This window comes from Ilyonectria robusta (genome assembly GCF_021365365.1).
Source record: "Ilyonectria robusta strain PMI_751 chromosome Unknown BGZ61scaffold_25, whole genome shotgun sequence".
Taxonomy (NCBI): domain Eukaryota; kingdom Fungi; phylum Ascomycota; class Sordariomycetes; order Hypocreales; family Nectriaceae; genus Ilyonectria; species Ilyonectria robusta.
The window spans coordinates 192,934-208,987 of record NW_025764459.1 but is presented as its reverse complement, the minus strand read 5'-3'; the positions used below and the strand labels follow the sequence as shown (position 1 = coordinate 208,987).

Here is a 16,054-nt window from a genome sequence, read left to right as displayed (position 1 = left end):
GTGTTGGGCATGCCATTAGGTCCCAGAGGCTAGAATGCCACAGCTTCGAGATTGGTCAGGTAGGCTTAACCGTGGGTGATTTCGTAACGCTAAAATCTCAGACAGCTAGAATTAGGGGAGGTTCAACCACTCTCTGGGTCGGCGCAGTGTGGGCAAGGAAACGCTGCAGCAAACTTTTCTTTCCTTCGACAATTTCAAAAATGGATTCACGAACTCCTCCTTGAACGTACGACTCCCTCTCTGCCTCCTTCATGACGTCACTGGTGCCCCCCTGAAGCTCCATTACACCACCACTATGAAGGGAAGTGAAGCTGCAATGCTGGCCTGTTTCTAGTTGGATTCCGCGTTACGCTTTCCTCTATCCTACCCTCACTCTGCCGTCATCGCTCTCGCCAAACAAGCCGATCAATTCTCTCCAGGAGAGACCACTACCACCGAGTTCTCCGCCGATATCGAACCCGCAAACGACACGACCGATTTCACATTAGCCAATTCTGGCGCCACTGCTGGGAGCGGTGCTTCGAATGCCACATGGATTGGGGAGCTGATGGATCGCCATCTTCCGAGGGCTCTTGGGGGTCTACGCGCTCATCCCTGAGCCATTTGGCCGTTCAATGAGTAGCACTGCAGGTACAGAAGGGAAGATACAGAAGGGAAGTACCTGTTGTGGTCTTTCCGGTGGCGCTGATGGCATGAAACTGTCCTGGCTGTTTTGGGGAATCAGATGGGCATATCTCACGCTGACCGTACCCCCGACTCCTGCGGCATTTCGAGCTGACTTCGGACCTGATTTTCCAAGGGAAGCGTCACCGCATTGTCCTAATACAGCGATTCTTGGCGTTTCTGTCCGAATACCGCTTTTGCGGCCTCTCGATGCCCATCACCCTCGGAAAACAGACCAGCCCCCCATCCTTCACCCGACTGCTCCCAATTACCTCTCTAGCCTCCGTTGATACAGCACTCCGATGAACACGACAAACAACGATGTGTAGACACGGGAGCACCCCTCGAGGCTACATCTCGCTACCTTGAAGCGACGTGGAGTTGCCATAATGTTGACTTGTTTTAGCTGGATTCCGCGTGGCGCTGTTAGTCTAATTCTGGACGATTATTCTATCCCATCCTCACCTTATGGCCTCGGACATTCTCTATCCTACGCTCCTCCGGCCATCTTCGCTCTTACGAAACAAGCTAATCCATTCTCACCAGGAGACAATACTACCACCGAGATGTTTGTTATCTACCCGACACCTCACTCGCAAGTGAAACGACCGAACACCAATACCCAACAGCCCCTCAGCGGTTCTGGTGCCACTGAGGAACGGCGGACTGCTTCGAAGCCTACATGGATTGGAGAGCTGATGGAACGCGTCATTGGGCGTCGATGCGTTCACATCCAAGCCTTTTGTCTGCTGCTCCATCTGTATTGCCGCTCTGTTGCTTCTCAGCTGGAGCTTGGCGAGCGGGCACTACAGAAGGGCAGCTTTTGTCATAGTATTTCTCGTGGGCCCCTCGGTGGGAGAGCGTCCAGGCCCTTTTGGCAACCAGACGGACATATCTCACGCTGACCGTACCCCGATTCCTACGGCATTTGGAGCTGACTTCGGACTTGAGCTTCTCACCCAAAGTGCCGCCGTATTGTCTATATACAGCGAGTCTCGTGATTTCTGTCCCAGTGCCGCATTTACAACCTTTCAGCCCGCCGCCCTTGACAAGCAGATTATCTCTGCATTCTTCGCCCAACTTCTGTCAATTACCAACAATACGAAGCCTATGTTGGTTACAATCTCGCGTGGGGTCAGGGCTACATGCGCTGTTCGAGCCGCAAGTGCCGTCTAGGTTCGTGCGATGTGCAACCTTGCTTTCGTTGACATTCTGTATCTTCCCTCGCTACATCTTTGTACCTAGCTAACGCCCTTTGGATTTCCAGGTCATCTCTTGCCCCCAAAGTCTCGAAATAAGCCATTGACGGAGATGAATGCGCCCGTTCCTGCAGCTGGAGAAAGTATGAACCCGTCGATCGATAGCGCCGCCTTCTTATCCCAACCTGCTACAACATCACGCCGACAAGGCAGCGGCCATGTAGCCATAAGATCTATTGGAAGTGTATATGGATATCCCTCTTTGGCCACGAATTACAACTACTTGATTCCTGAGATTCCAGGCGTGCTAGAAAACCAGTCTCCTAGTGTTGCCCCAAGCTGCGCGATACCCATCTGTCCATCAGACAGTCAGAATCCATACGGATTCACTGGGCCTGGATCATTGGTACCGGAAGACCCGGAGGGCCTACCGGGATGGTCTACCCGAGAATATGGAATCCTATGATCTAGACCCCCAACGACATGCTCCCATCGTACCGCTACATCAGGACCAAGGGTTGGACTATCGGAAGGGCCGATGGTGTAGAACAAACGGGAGCTGCCGCAGTTTGATGTCACACTGAATCGCAATGGATGTTCTAAGGAAAGATATGCACAAGAAAGAAACTTGTCCCTTCGCTGCTCTCAAGATCGTCATGTAAATCTAAGCCATGCAGTTGTTTCAAGACGAAGACTATATCTACCTATAATTAGCAGATAGCCTGAGGAATTGTCAAGAGGCCCTCGTAAGAAACTCCATTTGGTGATCGAGCACTCACCTGCATCCTATGTGGCGAAAATGGCCCTGTCTGGATGGGGATAATTCAAGGTAAGCGTGGGGTTAGATCGTATGCTCCATGAAGCCGACACGTGAAGGAGAAGCTGGCTTTCCACCTAGAAAACGAGAGGGATTGATGCATATAGAGAGAACCTCGGTTGGGCATTTGCAGAATGGTTCCAGGTTGGGCTGGGAACTACAACTTAAGTTCTAGTCTCAGAACGGCTGGGATGGGTTGTGTCGTGGGCGCCATCCTGCCACGATGAGAGACTGGCCGCCACCCACTGGTCCTCGGAGACCGTGTGTCCTGTCCAGGCCACCTGCCCGACTGGCATGGGAGATGATCTCAGACCCCCAACGCCCAGCGCACTGTGCGGTACCCCCCTTGTCGGGCGGTTGGTACTGGACGGCCTCGACGCGACGGACGCGTGGAGGCACAGCTTCATTTAGAGGCAGAACAAGGCATGTCCTGGCGAGTGGAATCGTATCCACACACCACAGCGCCAACTTTCCGCCACTATCAAGCCCGATGGATGCCCCAAAATTGTGGATCCACTCGGGGTGGAGTAACTTGGTTCTGGCCAGGTCCAGGGCTGAATTGTGGTGCTCATTGTTGGTCGGTGCACTAATTACCGACGCGATCGTGTCAACCCCTGATCTCGTTTCCCCAAAAGTATCCCCTCGGTTCCCAGGCCCCAGGCCCCCGAAAGCCCCGAGCTAACTTTGGCAAACGCCGCAAGTCCGGGCATGATGGCTCCTTGAAAATTCCATATCTAGGCCACTCCCCCTTTGTAACGACCCGGGCTCTCTTTGCCTCCTCGTGCATCGCATTGGTCTGACGTCCAGGTAGAATCGGTCCCATCAACAAGACACCACATCGTCTCTCCATCTAACTGAAGTCATCTTTCCTTGATAAACCTGACTTTTTGGCCTCCGGTCCTCAGCCTCCTCTTTCTTTTCGCTCCAAGTATTAACGCATCGATACAAGATGGACCAGCTACTTCCTCAAAAAGGTGAGTCGCTCCACGGCATCCTACGTTGGCAATCCCTAACCTGACTGGATTTCCAATAGACACCAGCGAGGTTCTAGCATTGACTCTCGGACAACAAATCGATGCCAAGCCAGTTGATACTCTGTCAGAATACCATAACAAATATACGATGGCATGCAAGGGGAAAACTTCCGAGACCTCCCTTTCCGTGGCTCCAGGTATTTTCAACCTGGTAAATCCGCAACCTGAAACGGTGACTGATCTCTTAGATATAGTCGACGACCCGCGGCTTCTCCTCAACTTTACCGTTATCGACATAGATGCCATGCGACACGCCGACTGGGGAAGGATTGCCTACTCCCTATGAGATAACGATATGCTACGATTCAACTGCCGTGTTTATCACTTACGTCTATCGAACATTGCAAACACCCTGACAATACTTTTTGCTGTCAAGCTCCAGAACTACTTGGCCGATAGCCAATACGTCTGAACATAGGGGAGTCGACAGTAGAATGGAGATGGATGCAGGGGCCTGTACACACGTGAATGGAAATTCATGTCCAGACACAGTGGCTATGATGAAGAGCATACGAGCAACGTCGTCGGAGTGCAAGAGATAGGATGGACATAATATCTGATGCTGGGGACTCATGAAGAACTGCGATCTAGCTTGACATCATGACTCCAATCACACCATCAACAATAGCCAGCGGGCGGGCCTGTCCCACAAAGTTAATCACGATGCAATAATATCACTGCGTCCCGCCAAATCTGATGCGACTCTCCCAGACACGTTTTTGCACTAAGACACATAAACACAGCGGTTACTCCGCCTGCCCTTGGTCCCCGAATGCCTCTGGTAGGCTGCACACGGGCGAGCCATCAAACGATGACGATCTCTCGTCCAGTCTTGTTCAGCGAGGAGAAACCTCCGCGTGACAGGGGCTACGTAAATCGATAGCAGGTAGGTCCCTTCCAGCTCACGCACACGGAAGTAATTCGTTGCCTAGCGTGGAATGGTCTGGTACTCCCATATATACATAATTAGATATTTGCTATGACAGGGTATCTTGTCGTATGAATACCGCTGCAGATTGTGGGCGAAGATTCGTGCCCGGTGCTGCTTTTGCGACTATGAATGCTTGTGGAATCATCGCCAAAGGTCAATATGATTGGTGTAGAATCGGTGGGATCGGTTTGAGGTGTTTCGCTCGTGGGCACCATCAGAGGACTAGTCAGTGAGATGTCTGGAGAGAAGGACTACCGGTAGTCAGTATGCTAGCCAGAGTCTGTGAATGCTGGCATTACTAATGATTGACTTGTGAAGTGGAAGCGTGCATGAATACCTTCGCGACACGTAAAGAGCAGTTGACTTTGGGTTGGGGATGCTGGGAGGGGAAGGGAAAATGGGCTCCAGTGTCGAGGATGAGGCTGAGGGTAGTGCCAGGGGCTGACTTACGTTGCTTGCTCGGTTGTTCCCCGGCACCCATGACCCACCAGTGACCGTTTCACTCCCAAGTCCCCCCAACAGCACTATTCTAGTCCTGAAGCACAGCCGACTTGATGAGCGCCAGTCACAACCGGACCGGTCTTGAGCACCATTTGCTGTTCGACTTCTGTTCGACTTGCTGTTCTCAACCCTCTTTGTCTCCCCTAGAATCAGGGTATTTGGGCCGAGCCCATACTGACTCACGCGTCAAAGAGCTCACACCACGAATACTGTACACCAAGGTCAAGTCTCGAGTCAATTTTACGGTTCGCGACTCGCGAGTCAAAGGCAATATGAGCGTAGACTCGATCCTTGCCCTCTGGAGCTACGAAATAATACAAGACAGCGCCTTTGCGAAGGAACTCCTGACGACTGAATCGATGAACCCGTAGCGTTGATATGGGTTTCAACATCAATTTCTGGATGACCCAAGTGCGCCAGAGAGCGCTCTGCTAGGCCACCCCAGGCAGAGCGGCAAGTTCTGAAGTGTGGTTGTGAAGAGCGAAAAGCCTGGCATCCTCATGGATCAGAGTAGCGTATTAAGCTGGGGCGGTGGCTATCATTAAGACATCGACAAGCAATGTTTACTGCCGCAAATCTACTAGAAATACTATTACGGAAGGCTATAAGGTCTCTCAAATGTCCTGATCAGACGATGCTATATTGCGCTTTGTAGTTGCCTCGCTCAGTCATAATCCGCCGTTTACGAGTCCCCAGAGAAATTTCCGGAGGAAGGCAGGAAATGTCGGAGGTTCAAATACGGAGGAAATTCCCATCAACTTCACTACCCCTCACTTCTCCTATCCTTCTGTACATCCTTCCTAGGCCGTGATTCTTGTGCTATTTCATTATGAAATATCACGGTATGTTTGGTTTCGGACATTCACAAGCTTCGTTTGACAACGGCCTCGTCTTCTAGCCAACTTGTTCGTCTCAAACATGCTCAGAACGTGGATGGTCTGATATTAAAGAAATGTCGCCCCCCCGGGCCAGTCATGCCATCTTAGCAAACCTTGCCTGCGCCAAGGATCCGCATGATTGTGACCAGATGGCAGCCATTGTCGAGTGCAGCAGCTCGGAGGCTACGAGTAGTCCGGGTGACCAGCAAGACTACTTGTCCGAATTGACGTCCCCCAAAGAACCAGCCACTCCTCAAGAATCGCAGGTTCTCCTTCCCTTTATAGACTTGATGTATTACTAAAACTAACTACAGCATCCGTGCTGATCAAAATTGGCCATTCGTCTGTCTTTGGCTCGGTTGTGAAGCTACGCCCTTCAGACGAGTCACTGACCTCGAGCGCCATTACAGGACGTCACACCGTCAACAGTCGGGCCAAGATCGATACAAATGTGACCGTTCTTCGTGCACAAGAGGTTTTGAACGCAAAGACCACTTTCGTACTCATTTGCGAGATCGCCACTACGAGGATATCCCGAAGCGTGGCGTACTAGTCGACGATGACTGGTTTGAGGACCGATATGTTTCAAGCAAGTGGTGGAGATGCCGCAGCTGCCTCAATCGCGTCGTCGTTGAAGTCAGCGGCTTCAAATGTCCCGAATGCAAAGTTGAATGTGAGAAAAAGCGCCGTGAGAAGCGCCAGAAGAAGAACGTAAAGGTTCGCTGAGACCGTCCGACATGATCACCCAACATCGCCGTTATTCCACGTGAGGAAGATTGCCAGCTTGTTGCGGTAGTCTATTTGTTAAGGCTGTTCTGCTGCTGTAATGAAGGAACCCTTCAACAATATGTAGCTGCCGATACTATTATCCTCGCATTTCCTCGCCCTATGTTGTTGGCCTGAACCAAGATCATAGGCCGTGGCCCACCACGGGATGTCCTGCCACGGTAAATGAGTTGATATGTTGGCTCTGTATTTCACATTACACCATTTCAATCACAGATATAGGTTTCGAGAGATGACAAGAACTGAAAGCTGCACAAGGGCAGATGGGCTTCTTTATATTACATTAGGAATAACATTCTAAACCGGCCAGTCCAAGTCATTTAGTGGTACGTGACACTCCTACGTAGCTTCGTTGCATACGAGATAGCTCTTCCGTTCTTCACACTGGACAAGAACGTGATATTCGTCGCAAAGGTCTGATCCTCGGTCTGCCGTACCGACCTTCGGTAATGTCCGTCACGGTACTGGTGCCCGGCTGGGAAACGCAATCAAACAACTCGCCCAATAGCTCTCGTCCGGTTTGCAATTCAGTGATATAGACTCAGAGGTGTATTCGATCGATTGTGATGGCGAGTATAGGGTTCTTCAACACTGTTGAAAACGGTATCTGGACTGGCGGACTGGAATTCGATTTAATCGTATGGATTGCAAGGTTTAGGATAGGCGAGTGCAGCAGTGAACTTATCGTCTCCTCTTTTTAAGGCTCGTCCAACGTGTTCGCCGAGGGAGAAGGAAGGGCTGAAGACTTCGGGGGGAAGAGTCGATCTGTAGAACTGAAGCACGTTAGCTAGGCGCAAAGATGTCGCGAGGTAAGATACAGACTGTTAACTACAGCAAGGTTTCCCATCGCAGAAAACTAGACGGCATCTCTGACCAAGCGGGTGTATTTACGACGCCCGTACGGGATTGTTACCAATACAGGTCTCATGCTATTGGCAATTGGCAGAAGCCAGGGGGACGGGGCGTTGATCTGTTTGTCAAGGGCAACGGGATGGGGGCGGCCAACGCGGGATTCGGACAGAAGCGTCGATACATGCCGTATGAAGACAACGCGGTGACCGTTCGCTCGAGAAATCAAATTCAGAGTCAGCTCGAAATGCCGCAGGAGTTAGGGGTACGGTCAGCGTAAGAGTCCGTCTGGTTGCTCAAATGGCTTCGACTCTCTCCCACCAAGGGAACCACGAGACATACCATCGCAGAAGCTGCTCTTCGGTAGTGCCTACTCGCCGGACTCCAGCTGAGAAGCAGCAGAGTGGCGATACAGATGGAGCAGCTGGTCAATGGTTCGGATGTGAGCGCGCTGACTCCCTACAGCGTCTTCTACCAGCTCTCCAATCCATGCATCATTCGAAGCACGTCGCCACTCCTAGAAATGGCGCCAGAGCCGGCTGAAGTGCCGTTGGGTATTCGTATTCGGTCGTTTCGCTTGCGGGTGAGGTATCGGCGTAGATGGCAGGTTCGGCAGTAGCATTGTCTTCTGGGGGGAATGGATCAACTTGTTTTGCAACAGGGAAGTTGACCGGATGAGTATAGGACAGAAGAATGTCTAACGTGACAGTGAAAGGATAGGATAGAGGAATCGCGCAGGATTAGACTGTCAGTGACACGCGATACCCAGCTAAGAACATATCAGCATCATCACCGGTTGGCGTCTCTTCGCGGTGGCGAGATGTAGCTTCGAGAGGAATTTTCGTGCCTACAGACGCTGCAGGAGCTGCTCCGGTGTTGCATCGAGAGCTTCTGCGACTGGCTGCTGTTCTGCACGTTACATCGTCCTCGTACTGTTGCGGAGGGGACAGGGAGAGAGACGAGTGTCTAAAAAAGAGTTGGTCAATCCGTCTCTGAGACTGTTGAAGGAGAGAGAAATTGCTCTGGCGGCTGCTCTCCCATGCCCTACGTTGACCTAGAGGGTGCTCTACCGTGCCCCAGTCCTTGCTGGTACGAAACCCCCACAGTCAAGCTTGGGGGACCACTCTCGACGCCGCGACCACCTGGCGCTTCCAACACCATTTCTTCTTCATTTACCAAATGCAATAAATCACCGCAAGACCTATACCAACGCCTGAATCTATCGACTCAAGTCGTGGCACCGTTACATGGACCATCCCCGACTATGTACCACCAACGCCTTTCTCCACTCGTGCGCCCCTCCCTCGGTGCGATCCATTACTAGACCACAATCGCAGCCGCAAGCTTCAGCGCCCAGGTTTAGGTCCTGTAAGTATTGATGTATCCTTGCAGTTGTGATCTTGTGATCTACCAAGCAGCTAGATCGGACTGCCCGGGGAGGGTTTCGAAGCTCAGGGTTCAGGTGAAATGAGCTCACTCCCGACATAGCGTTCGATCAGACGTTGGATGCAGAAGTTGGCGTAGTGCTTTCCCGGTGTTTATGAGACTGTTGTTTCGCCATAAGATAATTTCCAAGTGAAGACGAGTCATTCACCAATTGATTGGGGAGGGCGGACGTTGAACCCCCTGGAACAATGATGAGCCCAGTGTTGTGTTTGCTTTGGTGGCACAAGGTGGTATTTTGGCCACCTGGCCGTACCTACAGACATGTCTGTAGTCACCGGGACTTGTCAGCTTCATCATATCGCACCAGTATTCCATCCCATTAGTGTTTCTTGTCCACAATTACTTTGTGTTTAGGGTAGCAGGCTAGCTCTGGTGCGACTCTGCCGCCATGACACAACACAGCAATTGCGCTGTTTTCCCCTGGCCCCAATCCATCTGGGATGCACGGCTATAAAGTTAGCGGTCGCCGATATTACCCCCTCTCCACAGTCGCCCGGCCTGACCGGCGTAACGCAAAATACGATCATAAGCCCTATTTTTCTCCCCTATTTCAGACCGCGGTTCTTAGGTCTGACAGCACCCACCCCCACGTGCTCATCTACAGTGGGTGGCAATAAGTGTTAGCCCACTGTCAGGTATCGAACTAAAGGCTAGGCTCAAGCAGGTAATTATCCATCGCTACTTTAGGGTCACCTTTCGGAAAAGCCAATCCACTAAAAGATTGATGCTAGCGCTATATTACAGTGCTTAGCCACTAATCCGCCCACTAACTGCTCGAAATTACGAATAGTCGTGCGCTGGAATTTAGGGGAGCTGAACTATAGAGGATGTTACTAGGGTTAGGGTTATATAAAAGCGGCATGATAACAGTACCTGACAGGGGGCTAACACTTACTGCCACCCACTGTAGCAAGGCCAACATCTTTGATAGCCCTTCCTCCGATAAGGTGTGGCCACATAAGTGATCGCCGAAGCCCACTCGTCTTCAGCACTCTTTGTCCTCGTCTTCCAATCCTTCTCCCTCCCTCCAGGACCTCCATCCCTTTGGCATCAGCAACTTCACCAGCCAGCCGCGCGGCCATGGCGACCCCTTTCCCCATTGGTAGCGACTCGCCCATCACCTTGTCATCGGAATCGACGCCAACGACCTCCCAAGCGCCCGTCGTTGCCCCCAAGCAGCAACATCGGCGTCGCATCTATCGCCCGGCAAAGGACTCGCTCTACGATCTGTTCCATGAGCACGCCGGTACTTCGTTGTTCGTGCGCCCCATCTCCTGGACCGATCTGCACGCCCAGCTCCTCGGGACGCGATGGGAAAAGTTACCGCCATGCGATAGCCCAAAACCAGCTACGATGCCTAAGCAGTCCCCTTCGAAGGGCCACTTGCTGCCGTCGCATACCATCATGACCCTCAGTAACTCCCTTACTCAGATATTTTCGACCCACGCGAAGCAGCCCATCCTCTGTTCCGACGCTGTCAAGACGGTACTTATGACGTTGTGGCCCCAGCCATTCAGCGAGTCGCACTCTCTACCGAAGTTGCACCTGTACTTTGGTGGTCGCATCTACCGAGATGCGGTGGGCGCGCAGATTATGTGGAACTTCCCGTCTGATGAGTCCAAGTCGTCATTTTGCTCAGTCTCGACACAGCCGGCTGATTCTTGCAACGCGCCCGCACACCCTTCTAACCCATCCCTACAGGGCCCGGCCAACCTACCTATGATGTGCTACGTTGGGAAGAGCCAGCTTGCCAACATCCGAAAGAACTTGTTACGCATTAGGCTTGGCCCGGGGAAGAGTAGGAACGAGCCTGTGTATCGTCTGCAACAATTGAGGGCGAAGTTATTGGTGCCGTCCAACTCGGATCATGACGCGAATTTTGTGGGCATCTTTCTCGCCATGGCACAGAAGCATTTCTACCCGTCTCCACCTCCTTTATCGCAGAGGGAGTCGCCCAGGACTGAGAAACGGAACATTCCGCCAAGCCCCAATTTCCAGGATGTTACACTAAGAATCTTGACACACGAAACATATACGTCTGAATTCATTGTGTACACGGGGTACGTGACGAAGGAGTTTCTAGAGAAGTTTCATAATCCGTTCAAGGCACCGGAGGGCGAGGAGAAAATGGAGCTTTCTGGCATCAAGATCGAATTCACACGAGTACCCATTTCGCCCATACTGGGTCTGCGAGAACGACTCGGAAAAGCGTTAGGACAAGACATGGTTGGGTATTTCAACCATGAGGAGATGGAGACGTGGGTGAAGGACCTAGAGAAGCAAGAGAGCGGCAAGCGGAAACGAGACGGCCTGTTAGCGGCTCTCAATAGCACTTTTGATAAGGAGTCGGCCGAGGAGGCTTCATTAGGTTCGAAGAAGCGGTGCTTAACCGAGGGATCCCTAGTGGGGGTGGTGATATAAGAGTCCAACACTGGCGGTGATGCATAATTTTGTTTGGAGCACTCTCCCATACTATGGGGCTTCTTTTGGGAGAATCATCTTTTTTATTGAGATACATAGGTATGATCCGCCTCTTGACCGCAACGGCGGTATGGTATGAACGTGAGGGGAGTTGAGAATCTACTCGTGGTTTTTAATCTACCATATTCCTGGAGTTTCAAGTGTGTCTTGGTCACTAGAACCCTCCCCTTGCTGACTGTTGTTACTCATAGTCTATCCTTGGTTACGTGGACCAGTAATTAATCCCTTTATCTTCACAACCGAGGACTCTACTTCTTCCTTTTCCCCACCTGTCTAAGTAGAAGCCAATCCTACCCACTAAAACCACCGTATTAATTATGTGGACTTCTACATAGCAATCGTTTAGGTCGGGTCGTTACGCGCAAGATGACGGCGGATCAGGGGCTTGGTGGACCGGTCGAGAGATCGAGGAGGAATCTGTCTACTTCGGCTCCAGCACCTAATGGAGAGGGCGATAGGCCAGAGAAGGAGGTCAAGAGAAAACCAACGAAGGATGACAAGGACGAGACGGTATGGTCGTCACGGGTCTCACCGCGCAGGTGCGACGACCCTTCTCAATTTACCACTGACCCCGCGGTTGCACCCTCACGACATCCTTCCGCCGACGGCTCATCAACAGTGAACCCCACCCCTGAAGTCCGAAAATGTCTCACCCCTTACCGGCCACCCGAGCTTCCGGTTACCATCTTAGGCTTAAGAGAACTGAAAGTCTCCAAAATTATCGATAACCCAAGGCTGTGACACGATATTAACTTCGATCCCGAGCTGCGCTTCGGGCCATATGTGGAGGGTGACAAGGGCCGAAGGAAACACGGGCGAGCGGGTATCTTCTGGACCGCCCTGAATGGGCGGTTGGTGGAGTTTATTGAGGACCGACCTGACTTTTACAGGAAGCACGGCATGGAAGACGACTGGTGCCTTCCCAAACTTAAGACCACCAGGGACATTATTCGGACTCTGGTTCCCCAGCGGGACCGACAATTTCTTGATGGGGGCCTTAACGTCGGGGTCCCGATGCAGCAGTTGCACCGCGGTATTGCTGACTTTGAGAAGTTGCCCTGATGGCTTTCACGAGTACTCAAATCGCATTACGCACCTATGCGTGACGAGTGAGCGGATTCTATATACAACCAACTCGGCAGTGGCAACCGCAACAACGACATGGACGAGCTGGTCAACGGCATGCGCAGTCTGCTGAGTGTACTGGAGGGGATGAAATTGGACGTTGCGAACCACTAGATTCGATTCCTGCGACCTGCTTTGGTCGAGGGGACGACGGCTTTTGAGCAGAAGTTCCTGGTGAAGAAGCTGCAAAACCGCAGGATGAATATCAGCGACGCGAAGCCCTGGTACCGAGAGGCCGCCGGGACGTATTCTAGTAACAGAACCATGAGCTCATCGTCATTTGGAGACATAGGAATATTCTTTTAGAGTCTCACATGATTGATGCTACCCTCAGCAGGTGGCAAACCCCTTCCTGGCACTTTATTCTTCGGCGACGACTGCTTGGAGCGAGTGAGGTCCAATATCCCCGACGCCATCAACCTAGACGTTTGTATGGCGCATGTACCAAGATTTGAAGAGTATAGCTCGGTTCGATGCGAAGCCTATCTTCTCGAACCACGCTACGGAGGCTGGCCCCCTGATGCCATCGATGAGCAATAACGAGTTGAACTTCAACACTCCCCCTTCGCATTCAAGACCCGCCAATCTCGCACTCAGCTCTGCAGGCTCTGCTCCTTCATCTCCTCGATCTTGACTGGTTCTGCCCTCTTACATCATTCCCAACATGAACGAGTCCAAGGCTACGGGCCGTAACCTCCGCAACCCGCTCGTGGCCCTCCTTCAGGAGGCTCCGCATGACCTCCACCACCTCGACTGCTAGCCTGCCATGACACCATCGATGGCGCTCCTGACCTTCCGATTTACTAGAGCACCTTCGAAGATGCTTCCCGCATGTGAGGAGAAGCTTATCGAGAATGTATGCAAGATTACATCTCCTGTCTTCGAGGAAATCGAGGAGGCCTATCGCGCCTGACCCGTTGCGAAACTGGCTACGCGGGTCCGCTACTTCAAATCGCTATCAGGAGTCTGCCTATTTTCCATCGCCACTGAGCTAATACTCACGAGGGCAGTACCCCCTTTGCCGGTACACATCTTGAAAGACTCTGGCGATGAGCTCGACGCGTCAATTTAGACATCAGTGGTATTGTACTTGACAGTACCGCCATGTATCTCTTGACCAGCACAGTGATAGAAAGTGCGCCCAAAAATTGTATGTAGGGAGTGAACAGAGGACCAGAATCTGTCTGTCCGTATTCAGCCTTGTTCGCAGCGAACCCCGGTCAACTTTGCCCTGTAATTCAGTATTTGATGGCTATAATAGCTGAACTACTGAGCCATGTGTCAAATTAGACAACGGTGCTTGATTTGAACGGGCAAGCAAGCGGCGAAGCTGATAGGTCTACCAGATCCCGCTGGCGTTGAAGGGTTGGCTAGGAGGTAGACTATCACTGCCTGGTCTACCCACAAGAGAGGCCTCGTTTATGAGGAGTTGTAATCGCGAGCTGGCGATAACTTGATGAAGATTCACTGAACGGACAACAATCTCCAAACAGGTCTATTCATAACCACTGTCTAGCCATCGAGTTCAAAGGAGTCCTGACGGTGTTACAGGATATGACCTAGCTGATTGGTATCCAATTGGGTAGCCGCAGAGCCACCGAGATTGATTCAGGATTGTATCATAGGGTAGTAAGACTTCCGGGTCGAGTCCTCTCCCTGCGTTTAGCTTGGGACAGCTGTACCTTTGAACAGTCTAACACACTCCTTAGGCCTGAGATGGATAAGGGTGCTTAGGCAACAGTCAATGGCATGAACCAAAGACAGCTTAGCCTTTGTATGTCTATTTATACGTACCCCAAGTCCTACACCTTGCCTTTGACCAAGGGCTTCATTTGTCAACTGGCTCATTGGTTGATTACTGAGCTCACAGTCTACCTCTGGAGCCAGAATTGGACAAAGCCTACTTCACTTCTAACAGGTACAATTCATGGGTGCAGGTTTCGTGTTTTGCATTCCACGGCCTTCGCACGTCATTCATCTACTACTGAGTATATCACCTCGTAAATGTTCCAGCTTAATTGAAACTCCTCGGATCCAGCCTTTGACCGCCATCCCGTTGGGCTCTCGTGGGACCGCCTCTACGCTGCCCACCCCGTGTCCTAGGGGGATGGCTGTACTGAGACGCACTGGCCAGTTCTGAGGCCCTACTCTTGTACGTGTGTTGGTCCAGCTGTGGAGGGTGGAAGGCCCTCCACGGATCGTAATGGGGGGAGTCTCTCGCCCCCTGTCGACGATGCCGCTGATGTCGGCCGCGAGGGAACGCCATACAATGGAGCTGGCATCGACGGCAACGCTCCTGGAGACGCACCGGGATGTACGCCTCCAGGGGTACTGTATATCGGCATGGCGAAATCGGGACGGTCGTCTGTTCTGCGGCGCTGTGCTGGTCGTTCGCCCGAAGATGGTTCGCCTGGATAGCCTCGTGATGGCATGGACACATGAGGTGCCGCTATTAACGGACTCCTCTCCGCATAAGAACTGCTCCTCGCTGAGGCGGGACTCGAAGGCCCAGCTGCTAGATGGCTGATTCCTGACGTTGGCAACACAATGTCCCTTAACCGATTTCGATCGTCTCGGTAAAAGTCTCGCTGGTGAGCTAGTTCCTCGAGTTTTATCTCCAACTGGGCGCCTCTCATCCCGGAGCTCCTGCAGCTGCTTGGTATTCTCTTCCTGCATTATCTTCTTCTTCCTCCGGTGTCTCGTCGATGCCACTGCGTTCCGCTGCCTCTTCTCGTCGGCATTCTTCGACGCTTGCGAATAGTCTACCTGCGCAGGGATTGGAGTGTCGCTTCCTGGGAGCGTCATGAAAGCCTGTTGTCCCTCAGCGCCGACCATGGCTCCCCCCATGCCATGTCTTCGCATCATCTCGGACTAAGGTGGAGCGCCTTCGTTCGTAGGGCCTGTGGCCGAGAAAGATCGGCCTGGTTGCATGCCAGAAGGGAATTGGCTTTGGACACCTTGAGGCGCTCCCAGAGGATGGAGTCCGCGACGCTGTGATCGGTGTTCTTCGGAAACGTCGCTCTCGTAAGGCCGTTTGGCTAGGGACATGCTTGGGAGGGGAGGTGGGCGGGCGTCCAAGTTGTGGGGAGTCATCTGTCCATAACTTAGACTCATGGCTCGGGGAGGTTTTGGGCTGAGCTTCCTTCGGGGATTGTTTATAGCAGGGAAAGGGAACGCGGTCGTGGGCGATTTGCATTCGGAGGATGTGCCGCCCAAAGGTGTTACCGCACCCACCAGTGTGTCCATCAACCAAGTAAAGCAAAATTTGGACCCTCTACTTGACTTGGTTGACGGGACCCTCTTGCTTGACTTGGTTTACTCGGTAAGAGAGGCTTGCTTTGCTT

General features: G+C 52.2%; 5 protein-coding genes across 5 annotated transcripts; 3 read left to right on the top strand and 2 right to left on the bottom strand.

The window, feature by feature from the left end:
- The first annotated feature begins 1,688 nt into the window (after nt 1–1,688).
- BGZ61DRAFT_115840 (uncharacterized protein) lies at nt 1,689–2,622 on the top strand. Its single transcript, XM_046236990.1, has 2 exons — nt 1,689–1,839; nt 1,922–2,622. The coding sequence occupies exons 1-2, from the start codon at nt 1,809–1,811 to the stop codon at nt 2,326–2,328; spliced, it is 438 nt and encodes a 145-aa protein (XP_046098337.1). The 5' UTR covers nt 1,689–1,808; the 3' UTR covers nt 2,329–2,622.
- BGZ61DRAFT_557609 (uncharacterized protein) lies at nt 2,614–3,515 on the bottom strand. The gene is made up of 2 exons (XM_046255692.1): nt 3,278–3,515; nt 2,614–3,233 (listed from the first exon to the last, which is right to left on the bottom strand). Exons 1-2 carry the CDS (start codon nt 3,387–3,389, stop codon nt 2,857–2,859), a joined length of 489 nt encoding a protein of 162 aa, XP_046098336.1. The 5' UTR covers nt 3,390–3,515; the 3' UTR covers nt 2,614–2,856.
- A 2,729-nt stretch (nt 3,516–6,244) lies between these two features.
- On the top strand, nt 6,245–6,749 carry BGZ61DRAFT_557605 (uncharacterized protein; the record flags this gene model as incomplete). The annotated part of the gene is made up of 2 exons (XM_046255691.1): nt 6,245–6,285; nt 6,338–6,749. Coding segments are annotated over 2 exons (453 nt in total), but the record flags the coding sequence as incomplete, so codon positions are not given.
- A 3,435-nt stretch (nt 6,750–10,184) lies between these two features.
- On the top strand, nt 10,185–11,525 carry BGZ61DRAFT_364379 (uncharacterized protein; the record flags this gene model as incomplete). Its single annotated transcript, XM_046241515.1, has 1 exon — nt 10,185–11,525. One exon carries the CDS (start codon nt 10,185–10,187, stop codon nt 11,523–11,525), a length of 1,341 nt encoding a protein of 446 aa, XP_046098334.1.
- A 3,284-nt stretch (nt 11,526–14,809) lies between these two features.
- BGZ61DRAFT_498088 (uncharacterized protein) lies at nt 14,810–15,545 on the bottom strand (the record flags this gene model as incomplete). The annotated part of the gene is made up of 3 exons (XM_046251240.1): nt 14,810–14,836; nt 14,867–15,298; nt 15,333–15,545. The coding sequence occupies 3 exons, from the start codon at nt 15,543–15,545 to the stop codon at nt 14,810–14,812; spliced, it is 672 nt and encodes a 223-aa protein (XP_046098333.1).
- Nucleotides 15,546–16,054: the final 509 nt, after the last annotated feature.